The sequence below is a fragment of the Hemiscyllium ocellatum genome, chromosome 17 (assembly GCF_020745735.1).
Source record: "Hemiscyllium ocellatum isolate sHemOce1 chromosome 17, sHemOce1.pat.X.cur, whole genome shotgun sequence".
NCBI classification, from domain to species: Eukaryota; Metazoa; Chordata; class Chondrichthyes; order Orectolobiformes; family Hemiscylliidae; genus Hemiscyllium; species Hemiscyllium ocellatum.
The window spans coordinates 71,299,408-71,312,004 of record NC_083417.1 but is presented as its reverse complement, the minus strand read 5'-3'; the positions used below and the strand labels follow the sequence as shown (position 1 = coordinate 71,312,004).

Here is a 12,597-nt window from a genome sequence, read left to right as displayed (position 1 = left end):
CCCAAAGTACCTCACAAGTGCATTCTCATTCAAAATGTGACATTGAGTCATATGGAGAGATGCTGGGGAAGATGAAGAAACGTTTGATGAAACACATAGGTTTTAAGGTGTGCCTTAAGTGTGAGAGAGGCAAATAGATTTTAATGGAGACCGCTAGAGGCTAGAATTAGAGGGATGCAGAGTTTTCAGAGGGCTATTGGAATGGATCACATTATAGAAATAGGAAGGGGTGAGGAGGTTGAAGAGTTTAAACACAAGAATAAAAATCGTAAAATTTAAAATTTTGTCAATGGGCATGTGTGAGGCGAACAGAACTAGGTGCGAATTAGCATAGAGCTAGCAGACGTTGGGATGATTTGAAGTTTATGGGAGGGACGGGGGCAGGGGAGGTAGCAATTCACAACTTCAGAATCGTGAACTTTCTCGCCTGCTGCAGATCTTCAAATTTTAAATCTATTCTAATCCATTAATTTTGCCAACATTCAACACAACCACAATCAGCTTCTTTCTAAGATAAACGTTTAACCCAATTACCTACAGTCAACTGTCTCCTGATATCACCCATTCTTGTCACCTAGTTCCATATACCTCCTGTTATTACTATGTTCTAATTAAGTGGCAAGTCTTCATGGGTTAAATGAGCCATTCAAACATGGGGCAAGGCTTCAGTTAAGACCAGTCCTCTCTTTGCTCACCACACACTTAGTTTAGGTTATAGGGATCACTAAAGAGTTGTCAGGAACAGAAGTTGCAGCTGCATCCCTTATCTGCAAAGGCAGAGGCACTGAAACGAAAGATGATGCTCCAACTGCTATTCTATCCACTACATGATACACCCAAGTAACTCAGAACAAATTGTAAAGAGAACAGCTGCTGGATGCACCCAACAACAATTGCAATGATTTCTAGATGGGATATTTGATGGGATGTTCCATACCCTTTCTTTGATTGGCGTGGAATCACAGCTGACATTTTGAAGATGGAGTATTTGTAATCAAATTCACAGTTGTTCTCGAGGATGAATGTACGGCTTTTCCGGTTGCCAAATAACACAATACCAAAGTTAACCTCTCCTGCTGGTAATATCTGATAGGTGGTGAAAATTGCACGAACTGATATTTTAACTGGAATGCTGGCTATAACCTCTCCTCCATCACCCAAAGTGGGCTCAATCACCTGTATTCACAAAGACAAAGCACAACGCTACTCATTTACTTTCTTTTGTAAGTTACCAAATGCATAAAATGAAATAAAACACAACGGGCAAGGTGATTCATTTATGAGAGTGAGTAATTCTAATTTAGTGTCAACAGTGTGGCAATCTCAATGTTTCTTACGCTTTCACTCTCTTGGACATTTAAAACAAAGAGGCACACGAAAGCATGCTGTCAGTACAAGACTGATTTACTCAGGCTCAAGCTTCTGTCTTTGAGCTGCAGTCTGAGGCATGTGAGCTAACAGCAGCCAAAGCAGAAGTAAGTGAAACAATTGGTCCTAAAGCACTGCGCTGTGGAGGGGAAAATGTTAGTGATATTTCTGTTTCTTATTTCTCTCTGGTGATTAGGAAAAAGTCCTTAACTGTGATTGGCACAGAACTGGAAGACAGACAAAGACATCAACAAGAAAGTGAGTGTTCTGTTGCACATTAGCAGCCAATAATTCTCTGGTCATTCATTTTAAATGAACATTTATCTTCAGAGTTTCACATGACTTGCAAAAACATTGAGAAGATTTGACCATCAGGATAAGATTGTGAGGTGAAAATGGGGAATTAGCATAAATGATTACATTGGGAAATGATTGTGTGGCTGCTACAGTTCTCCCTCAGGATGATGTCTGGGCTTCCCAGCTGGCAGATGATGGATCATAGCAAATCCTAATTTAGGTTTGTATTGAGTAATACATGTGCTGTTATTACTCATTATCGCTTCAGCTGGCAACCAGGAAGAGAGGAACCCAGCAGGTAGTTCTTATCAAGAAGGAGAATGGCTCCAGAAAAGTTATGTATCGTGTGTTTACTATGTTTCTTAGCTCCCAGGAACAGATTCCAGTCTGGAGATTGACTGATAGGGCTATCTGGAATACTTGTTTTCTGCCTGCTCATTGGTCTGCTGCTATTGAGGGTTTAAATGGGTATTATGTGGACTTTCATACTGTGAGCACAGCCCACTGTACACAATTAACTCAAGATCATAACCTACTGCAGTCCTGTCTTGGCATAGTAACTGGTTCCTTCAGAGAACAAAGCAACACAAAATGTTCTAGGCAGGGAACAATACATAGCTTTAGGATTAGTGATTCAATCAATGAGTGATGGTCGCGTGTAATGGGTCAAGTTATTCTCAACTAAATTTTAAAAAAAGAAGGACAGATAAACTTCAAAGTTGTGCATAGGTATGAGAAAAATAGAAGAAATTACAATGGCATAAACTGTAATGGTATCTTATTATCCAGGTTACTTTGCTGCCTACCTGATAGGTTATTAATCTTAGAGGATACAGCAGTCATGGCAAACCTGTGCATGACACACAGAACTGTAATAACCAGGAGTCAAAACCATTATCTACACCCTTACCAGGCAGCGTAGGATGGGCTCATCTTTGATCTCTGTGGTAGTTTTGCAGTGGAAGTTGATGTAGATATGAGTGGCACGGTCATTGGGTAGGAGGGACCCCTTCATCGGCTGAATTGTGAACAGAGAATTCAGGTCTGGCATGTCACGTCTTGTGGGTTGCAGAAGGAACCTAAAAGAAGAAAGCATATGATTGGTATGAGCATAATTAAAACCACTGGCAAAAACAGCAAATGGAGAGAACAGGAATTTTCATTTCGGAGACTGGTGGTCATTTGTGCTCCTTCTCAACATTACAGTGGCTCTGACAACCAGATTTGCTTCACCCATGTCCCCAAACCACTCATTAACTGATCAGTTATTTCCTGACAAATAGGCCCTCCAGGGATTCAAAAACCTGTTTCCTGTACCTTCCTTTTACTCCACTTATGAATGTTATTGGCAGATAGTTAGCCATTATCCTCTCATCAGGCAGGATTATCCTAATAAGAAACAGACTTCACATTGCCAAGACGACTTCCATAACAGAAAATGTTGATAAGTATTTTCTCATTAACTTGTTCCGAGATGGTATTACACAACTCTGAACAGGTGAGACTTGAGCCCATATCTCTGACTCAGAGATATGGATACTATCACTGTACCACAATATCCCACCAGAAAACTTTGCTATCATTCTGTACTCAACAGTGTTCATGCGCACGCATTTGGGATTATTTGACATCAAAAAGCAATTAAATTAGATTATTAGCAGATGACAGACAGCATCATATGATCACCTACTTCTCAAAAGCATTCAACAGACATCAATTAAGGAGCTTGTTCCTGAGGAAAACAAAGTCAGAACTTCCTCCTCTTGGAAGTGTGAGAGAGGTTCTGAGAAAGGGAAATAATTGAGCAAGTTTGCCCCTGGGAGGAATGTGCCCCATTCTTGCCATCTCTGTGATTTAATGCTGTGAGAAATGGATCACAGGCAACTTCTTCAGTCACCAGAAATTAAAGCCATTACATTAATGGTATAATCCAATGCTACTATATGCCAACACATATCAGTGTTTTCAAGAAAAAGAGCAAATAAATACCTGTATCCAATCTCATATTTGCCCTTGTTCTTCAAGGTAATGGTCTGCTTCACGCTATCAATAACCTTGACGACACCAAAATCAATCCCACCATCTGTGCCTATTAGAGAAACGCAAGGATCAAGTGTTAATACAGCAGAATGTATGGAGCTAATGAAATTGTTGGGGGGTGCTTATAGCCTGCCTGTCAGTGGGATGCTGGGCTTGGGAATGTCATCAAGCTGCCTCCTGCCCCTGAATAACCTTTTCCAACACAATTAAAAATGTGGCATCTCCTAATGAAATTAAACATCTTGTCGTGAATGTAGAGCAGTGGAAGGAGTAAGTTGCCTCCTGTGTCAAATGTGACAAGGAACTCTAAACTAGACTGACCATGGTTAATAGTCGAGAGTGTGGTACTGGAAAAGCACAGCACGTCAGGCAGCATCAAAGCAAGAGGAGAATCAACATTTTGGGCAAAAGCCCTTCATCAGGAACTCCAGCATCTGCAGTCCTCACCTTTGCCTTGACCATGGTTATTAGTAGTTTAGATAAAGGTGAATCAGTAAATGTGATATACATAGAATCCAAAAGACAATGAGGTTGCCACACAAAATATTCATGCATAAGATTAAAGTAATGGAGTTGAAGGCAGTATATTAGCATTAATAAAGGATTAGTTAATGATCAGAAAGCAGAGAATAGGTTTAAATGAGCCTTTTTAAGTTGGTGTGCTGCAACTAGTGGAGTGCTGTAAAGGATAATTTCTGGGACTTCAGTTATCTACAATCTAACTTAATGGCTTAGATAAAGAAACCAAGAACACGGTGGCACAGTGGTTAGCACTGCTGCCTCACAGCGCCAGAGACCTGGGTTCAATTCCCAACTCAGGCGACTGACTGTGTGGAGTTTGCACGTTCTCCCCGTGTCTGCGTGGGTTTCCTCCGGGTGCTCCGGTTTCCTCCCACAGTCCAAAGATGTGCAGGTCAGGTGAATTGGCCACGTAAATTGCCCGTAGTGTTAGGTAAGGGGTAAATGTAGGGGTATGGGTGGGTTTCGCTTCGGCGGGTCGGTGTGGACTTGTTGGGCCGAAGGGCCTGTTTCCACACTGTAAGTAATCTAATCTAATCTAATGCATGTAACTTTGCTGATAATACAAAACTGGAAGAAAATGCAAAATGTGACAAGGATGCAAAGAAATATAGACAGGTTAAGTAAATAGACAATGAAGTAGCAGATAGAGTTTACTGTGGGAAAATGAGTTATTCACTTTGGTTGAAAGAAAAGCAAAATATTTTTAAACATCTCAAATATTTTACATTTGTAAGTGCACGTAAAACAGAAAATGTTGGAAAAAAAACAGCAGGTTTGGCTGAATCTGTGGCTGAGAGAAACAGAATTAATGTTTCAAATCAAATTTAACTTTCCTTGGAACTTGTAACTGTTGATATTCAGAAACACTTGGATGTTCTCATGAAAATAACACAGAAAATGAGCATGCAGATTGGCAAGCAAATGTGATGATAAAAGGCATGTTGGCCTTTATTGCAAAGGGCATTGGAATATAAGAACAAATAAGTCTTGCTACAAGTGAATGGAGCTTGGGTGAGACAACAATTGGAGTACTGTGTACAATTTTGGCTTCTATATCTAAGGTAAGCTAGTGGGGACAGTACAGTGATGGTTCGCTGGATTGATCCCTGGAATGAGAAGCTGAGAAAACTGAATTGATATTGTCTGGAGTTTTGAAAAATGAGAGATTTTTGAAAAATGAAACAGTCAACATTGTGAAAAAGTTTGAAGGGTTTTAATTTGTATATCCTGGAATCTAAAACAAGGGAACACAATTTAAGGACGAGGGCAAATAATTAGGACTGGCATAAGATTAAATTTATTCACTCAAAATGCTGTGAATGTATAGAATTCTCTATCTCAGGTGATTCTGGATGCTCCATCATTGAACTTATTTAAGATGTGGAGATGATGGTCTTGGACTGGGATGGACAAAGTCAGAAATCACAAGTTTTTGGAGTGCTCCTTTCTCATCAGGTGAAATGGAAGGAAGCATACAGGCACAGAATATATAGACAGATATATATATATATATATATATTCTATATATTCTGTGGCTGTATGCTTCCTTCCACTTCACCTGATGAAGCAGCACTCTGAAAGCTTGTGATTTCAAATTAATCTGTTGGACTGTAACCTGGTGTCATGTGATTGCTGACTTTGAACTTATTTAAGGCTTGGAATAAACAGGTTTTAGGTCTTTCAGGGAATCAAGGGCCATGGAGAGTAGGTGGAAAGTGGAGTTGCAGCACAAAGTCAGCCACAATCATGTTGAATGGTGCAGCAAGCTCAACACCACATTGTTTCCATCCTGCTCCCATCCACCATCTTGTTCCTATTCCTTGAATTCTTAGCTGAAAATGTGTTGCTGGAAGAGCGCAGCAGATCAGGCAGCATTCAAGGAACAGGAGATTCGACGTTCCGGGCATAAGCCCTTCGAAGGGCTTATGTCCGAAACGTCGAATCTCCTGTTCCTTGGATGCTGCCTGACCTGCTGCGCTCTTCCAGCAACACATTTTCAGCTCTGATCTCTAGCATCTGCAGTCCTCACTTCCTTCTTGAATTCTTAACCAGGTTTATATACTACAGCAACAGTGCATGGTGAATGGGGGAAAATGGTTGCATTTATATATTGTTGAGACTTCAGGATGTCCCAAAGCACATTATGGCAATGAAGTACTTTCTGTAATATAGTCACTGTTGCAATGTAAGAAATATATTACTTCTCAGTGGTGCAGCTCATATACAGTACAGCATACTACAACACCCAGTTCCATCCTCCTGTGCAGTGTCAGCAGTCTGTGACTCCACTTGTTTTTAAAATTACAGAATATCTTTATTTAAACTGATATTAATCAAGCGAGTCTCTGGGTTGTGTGTGCAAAATGTTTTTGATCCATTTCAAGATTATCTATAATAAGACCACAAGATGGTCTTATTGTCACGGTTAATTTGATTGAGACCAATTCTGAGACCTCTGCTGAATCAGGAACAGAAAGTACTGGAACAAATTAACAGGCTGTTAGTATCGGTGGGGAGAAGTGATTAGTCAATTCTTTACTTAAGTTTGTCAGTATTGACATAAGGTTCACAAACAAAATGTTCACGCATTTGTTATCTCCTAAACTTGCGGAGTATTTCTGCATTTCCCATTGATGTTTCAGATTTTCTGCATGTGAGAGATTCTTTTGCTGTTAGTCCCACACAGGAATGTCATCCTATTGGGAGGAGACAGGCTAATATGGAATTCTATTTGTCCTCATGTGTTAAAGTAATCTAATGGAGATGCAGGAACGTTCAAGGTGACAAAATAGAGGAGGCAGTGGCATAATGATAATGTTGCTGGACTACTGATTCAGAACCCAGGCCCTTTTGAGAAGGAAATCTGCTGCCCTAACTTGTTCTGCCGTACTATGAATCCAGACCCACAGCAATGTGGTTGAACTATCTTCTGAAATGGCTCAGATAGCCAATATTTCAAGGGTAGGTAGGGATAGGCAGCGAGGCTCACATGTATAAAGACAGAATAAATATTGGTAACGAGATTATCCCGTTGGTATGAAGGTTTATGAAGATTTTTTTTCCATTGTTTGGATTGTCCTGGAGTTCAAAAGCAGGAAACAAAGGAATGAACTTGTAAAGGAATACATGGTATTGAGACCTGAATTAAAAACAAGACTTTTCTCATGCTCACTGGCCCATTGCTGACTCTTTCCTTTCTTGAATCTCCCATCTCCATTTCTGAGGATACGCTGTCCATCAGCTTCCACTACAGACCCACCGACTCCCACATCCTCTGACACCTGCGTCCCAGAAAGAATCTATTCCATCCTCCCAATTTCTTCATCTCTCTGTCACATCTGTCCCAGTGCTGTCACTTTCTAAAGGCTGCCTCTGACATGACCGTCTTTTTCCCCAGCTGAAGATCCCCCCCCCATTGTGATTGACAGGGATCTCTAGTTGTCAATCCGAGCTGCCACAATCCATCTTCCACACTTCTGCCGGCAGGCCTTTCTTTTCTGAGAACAACTTACTTTCTACCCCAATAGTCTTCACATTTCAAGCTCATCCTCCATCATTTCCACCACTCCATCATAATGTCACCATCAAACGCCCTGCGTTTGGCTGTCAATATCCCACAAACTTCCCTCCATGATACACTGGTTCACTCTTCCATCACTCCTAATGCTGCCTTACTCCTCCATGGCACCTTCCTAAGCATCACAGAAGGTAGAATACTTGCTTATTCTCTTCCTCCCTTTTAATTGTCCAAAGTCCCAAATATACCTTCCATGAAGCAGCATTTTACTTGTATTTCTTTTAATCAAGTCCACTGTATTCACTGTTCATATTGTGGTCTCCTTTACAATCGTGACACCAAACACAGATTGGGTGATTGCTTTCAGGAACACTTCCACCCTATCTGTAGCAATTACCCTCACCACCAGTTGCTTGCCATTTCAATAAGCCACCTTGCTCCCATGCTAACATTTCTGTCACGGGTCTGCTACAATGTTGCAATGAAGCATAACACAAGCTGGAACAATGATGCTTCATTTTCCATTTATCGTACTTTTAGCCTCGAAATCTCAATATTGAATTCAATAATTTCAGAAACTGACTGATTTATGACTACTTTACATACATTCTCCCCTCCCAGCCCCTCCTATACCTTTGTATTTTGTTTATTTTGCACTTAGGAACAAGGCCTCATTGTCACTCTTTCAAATCTTAATTTACTACTAACAATCCCTCTGTGATTTATATTGGGCCTCTTTACCATTTGCTCTCTTGCTCCTTCTCTATTTCCATCACAAGTATATAAAAGTATATTTTCTAGTACCCTTCAGTTCTGAAGAAGATTCAGACTCAAAACATGAACTCTGCTTCGCTCTCCACAGATGGGCTCAGACCTGCTGAGTTTCTCCAGCAGTCTGTGTGTTCGTTTTGCATTTCCAGCATTGGCAGTATCTTGCTTTTATCTGAACTGGGCTTACCTTTTGGGAAACTGATATCCAGGGCCACATCATAAGCTTCTGCAAGAATCAGAATGTTTTCTGTCTGAACAATGCCAAGAATATTTTCTGCATCGTAGACCTAGTAGATAGCAAAAGGATGGTGCAGAACAAACATAAACACAAATCGAGAAAGAGGGATTTCAGTCAAAGTGGGTAAATGGAACTGCGGCACACATCAGCAATGAGGACACAACTACAACAATCTGTGTTAAAGCTACTTCACAGGAGACCTCAAACAAAGCTCCCATCCCTGACCATGGTGTCCCTCTAACCATTTACCTTGACAACAGCATCCATTTCTTGTACCCACAGTGAAGGTCTCTGCTGCTTGTCAGGATTCTCACGGGGATGAGGCTTTGCAAATGAAATGAGGTCACATTCTGCCATTGGGGATGCGCTGCTGTTCACAGGCATTCGCCCGGACTCCACATACAGTGCACTAGCTCATCTTTAGGATTCATGTTTAGACTGTATGCCATTTCTCAGACAATTATATTGTTTTGAATTTAGAAACTTTTGGATGGAAATAACATGTTACACTGCCTGATTACTTATTTTTCTCCTCCCACCTTACCTCTAATCGAATATACTTTCTGAGGTTGACTTGTCGCATGGCTTTGAAGCTCATTTGCACAGAAAAATCACTCTTGGGATCGATGACACCCTGATCCTGAGACAGAGAGAAATCATCACCCAGATTCTCCAACCCAGTGATTCTCCAAGCCACTGGCAGGAGGCAATTATTCCGCATGGTGAGGCTCTTGGTGTCCCTCCTAACGGGAGAAAATAAACTTGCATTTGTAATAAACCTTTTAAACCCTCAGCTCAAATAGTAAAACACAGTTCTGCAGCTCAGTTGGTGAGAGTGTTTCGGAAATGTGGTCATTACTGAAAGCACCCAAAAACAGCATTGTGATAAATAACAGTTTGCTTTATATTTTGGCTGTGGGATAAATGTTGACCAATACACCAGGGAGAGCTCCCCTGCTCTTTCTCCAAAGTTTACATGGGATCTTTTATCTTTATCTGACATGGCAGCCATGATCATCAATGAAGATTTTACTGATCCACAGACAGTTCAGTAATCTCATACAATTCACTAAAATATCAGCCTGGATTACTGAAGTCCACAGAGTGGGACATGAATCACCAATGTCCTGACACAGAAGTAAAAGTTGAAAATGTGTTGCTGGAAAAGCGCAGCAGGTCAGGCAGCATCCAAGGAACAGGAAATTCGACGTTTTGGGCATAAACCCTTCAACAGGAATGAGGAAAGTGCGTCCAGCAGGCTAAGATAAAAGGTAGGGAGGAGGGACTTGGGGGAGGGGCGATGGAGATGTGATAGGTGGAAGGAGGTCAAGGTGAGGGTGATAGGCCAGAGTGGGGTGGGGGCGGAGAGGTCAGGAAGAAGACTGCAGGTTAGGAGGGCGGTGCTGGGTTCGAGGGAATCGACTGAGACAAGGTGGGGGGAGGGGAGGGGAAATGAGGAAACTGCAGAAATCTGAGTTCATCCCTTGTGGTTGGAGGGTTCCCAGGCAGAAGATGAGGCGCTCTTCCTCCAACCGTCGTGTTGTTATGTTCTGGCAATGGAGGAGTCCAAGGACCTGCATGTCCTTGGTGGAGTGGGAGGGGGAGTTAAAGTGTTGAGCCACAGGGTGGTTGGGTTGGTTGGTCCGGGTGTCCCAGAGGTGTTCCCTGAAGCGTTCCGCAAGCAGGCGGCCTGTCTCCCCAATACAGAGGAGGCCACATCGGGTGCAGTGGATGCAATAGATGGTGTGTATGGAGGTGCAGGTGAATTTGTGGCGGATATGGAAGGATCCCTTGGGGCCTTGGAGAGAAGTAAGGGAGGAGGTGTGGGCGCAAGTTTTACATTTCTTGCGGTTGCAGGGGAAGGTGCCGGGAGTGCAGGTTGGGTTGGTGGGGGGTGTGGACCTGACGAGGGAGTCATGGAGGGAGTGGTCTTTTCGGAACGCTGATAGGGGAGGGGAGGGAAATATATTCCTGGTGGTGGGGTCCGTTTGGAGGTGGCGGAAATGACGGCGGATTACGTATACGGTATTGGAACTAGTCCTCCTGGGAGCAGATGCGGCAGAGATGAAGAAATTGGGAATATGGGATAGCGTTTTTACAGGGGGCAGGGTGGGAGGAAGTGTAGTCTAGGTAGCTGTGGGAATCAGTCGGTTTATAGTAGATGTTCTAGGTAGCTGTGGGAGTCAGTCGGTCTCCTTCTTCTAGGCAATACCGTACAGCCCAGATGGCCTCCTTCTTCAAGGACCGCAGAATCCCCACAGACGTGATCGATGATGCCCTCCACCGCATCTCCTCCACTTCCCGCTCCTCCGCCCTTGAGCCCTGCCCCTCCAACCGCCATCAGGACAGAACCCCACTGGTTCTCACCTACCACCCCACCAACAACGTATCATCCGCCGTCATTTCCGCCACCTCCAAATGGACCCCACCACCAGGGACATATTTCCTTCCCCTCCCCTATCAGCGTTCCGAAAAGACCACTCCCTCCGTGACTCCCTCGTCAGGTCCACACCCCATACCAACCCAACCTCCACCCCCGGCACCTTCCCCTGCAACCGCAAGAAATGTAAAACTTGCGCCCACACCTCCTCCCTTACTTCTCTCCAAGGCCCCAAGGGATCCTTCCATATCCACCACAAATTCACCTGCACCTCCACACACATCATCTATTGCATCCGCTGCACCCGATGTGGCCTCCTCTATATTGGGGAGACAGGCCGCCTACTTGCAGAACGCTTCAGAGAACACCTCTGGGACACCCGGACCAACCAACCCAACCACCCGTGGCTCAACACTTTAACTCCCCCTCCCACTCCACCAAGAACATGCAGGTCCTTGGACTCCTCCATCGCCAGAACACAACAACACGACGGTTGGAGGAAGAGCGCCTCATCTTCCGCCTGGGAACCTTCCAACCACAAGGGATGAACTCAGATTTCTCCAGTTTCCTCATTTCCCCTCCCCCCACCTTGTCTCAGTCGATTCCCTTGAACTCAGCACCGCCCTCCTAACCTGCAATCTTCTTCCTGACCTCTCCGCCCCCACCCCACTCTGGCCTATCACCCTCACCTTGACCTCCTTCCACCTATCACATCTCCATCGTCCCTCCTCCCTACCTTTTATCTTAGCTTGCTGGACACACTTTCCTCATTCCTGATGAAGGGCTTATGCCCGAAACGTCGAATTTCCTGTTCCTTGGATGCTGCCTGACCTGCTGCGCTTTTCCAGCAACACATTTTCAGCTCTGATCTCCAGCATCTGCAGACCTCACTTTCTCCCCACAGAAGTAAAAGTACCTGCAAAGCTACTGCTGTTCAGAAAAATGTAAAAATGGGAGTGAATGGAGTATCACTGTTAATGTGGGGTTCTAGAGGAGGAATGAAAAATAAAGGGTGTTCTTTTCATTGGAGTTCATGAGGTCTTGTGCTAGTGACAACATGGCAAGGAGCAGAGGGTGGCAATGAGAAGAGTATTAAAGGGAGGGGGTGCGTGGGTGGGGGGGGGCGTGGATAGGAGGAGGGGTGTGGGATGGAGGTGGATGTGGCAGAGGTGATTAGGAGGTGGTGTAGGAGGGAGTTTATTTTCTCTTTTTTTGTGTGGGATGTGGGCATCACTGGCTGGCCAACATTTATTTTCCGCCCCTATTTGCCCTTGAGAAGGTGGTAGTGAATTGGATCTTGGATCGCTGCAGTCCACCTGCTGTGGATTGACCCACAATGCCATTAGAAAGGACATTCCAGGATTTTGACCTAGTGACAGTAAAGGAATGGCAAAATATTTCCAAGTCAGGATGATGAGTGGTTTGGAGGGGAACTTGAAGATGGTGTTGTTCCCATATATCTGC

At 43.6% G+C, this 12,597-nt stretch overlaps 1 protein-coding gene across 1 annotated transcript in view; it reads right to left on the bottom strand.

Moving 5' to 3' along the window:
* hydin (HYDIN axonemal central pair apparatus protein) overlaps positions 1-12,597 on the bottom strand; it is an 888,678-nt gene that overhangs the window by 175,638 nt on the left and 700,443 nt on the right. Inside the window, exons 57-61 of the mRNA XM_060837518.1 lie at positions 9,298-9,496; positions 8,703-8,802; positions 3,655-3,754; positions 2,576-2,744; positions 938-1,176 (exon numbers count right to left, since the gene is read on the bottom strand). Coding sequence (XP_060693501.1) covers positions 938-1,176; positions 2,576-2,744; positions 3,655-3,754; positions 8,703-8,802; positions 9,298-9,496 — 807 coding nt within the window. The remainder of the gene's footprint in view (positions 1-937; positions 1,177-2,575; positions 2,745-3,654; positions 3,755-8,702; positions 8,803-9,297; positions 9,497-12,597) is intronic.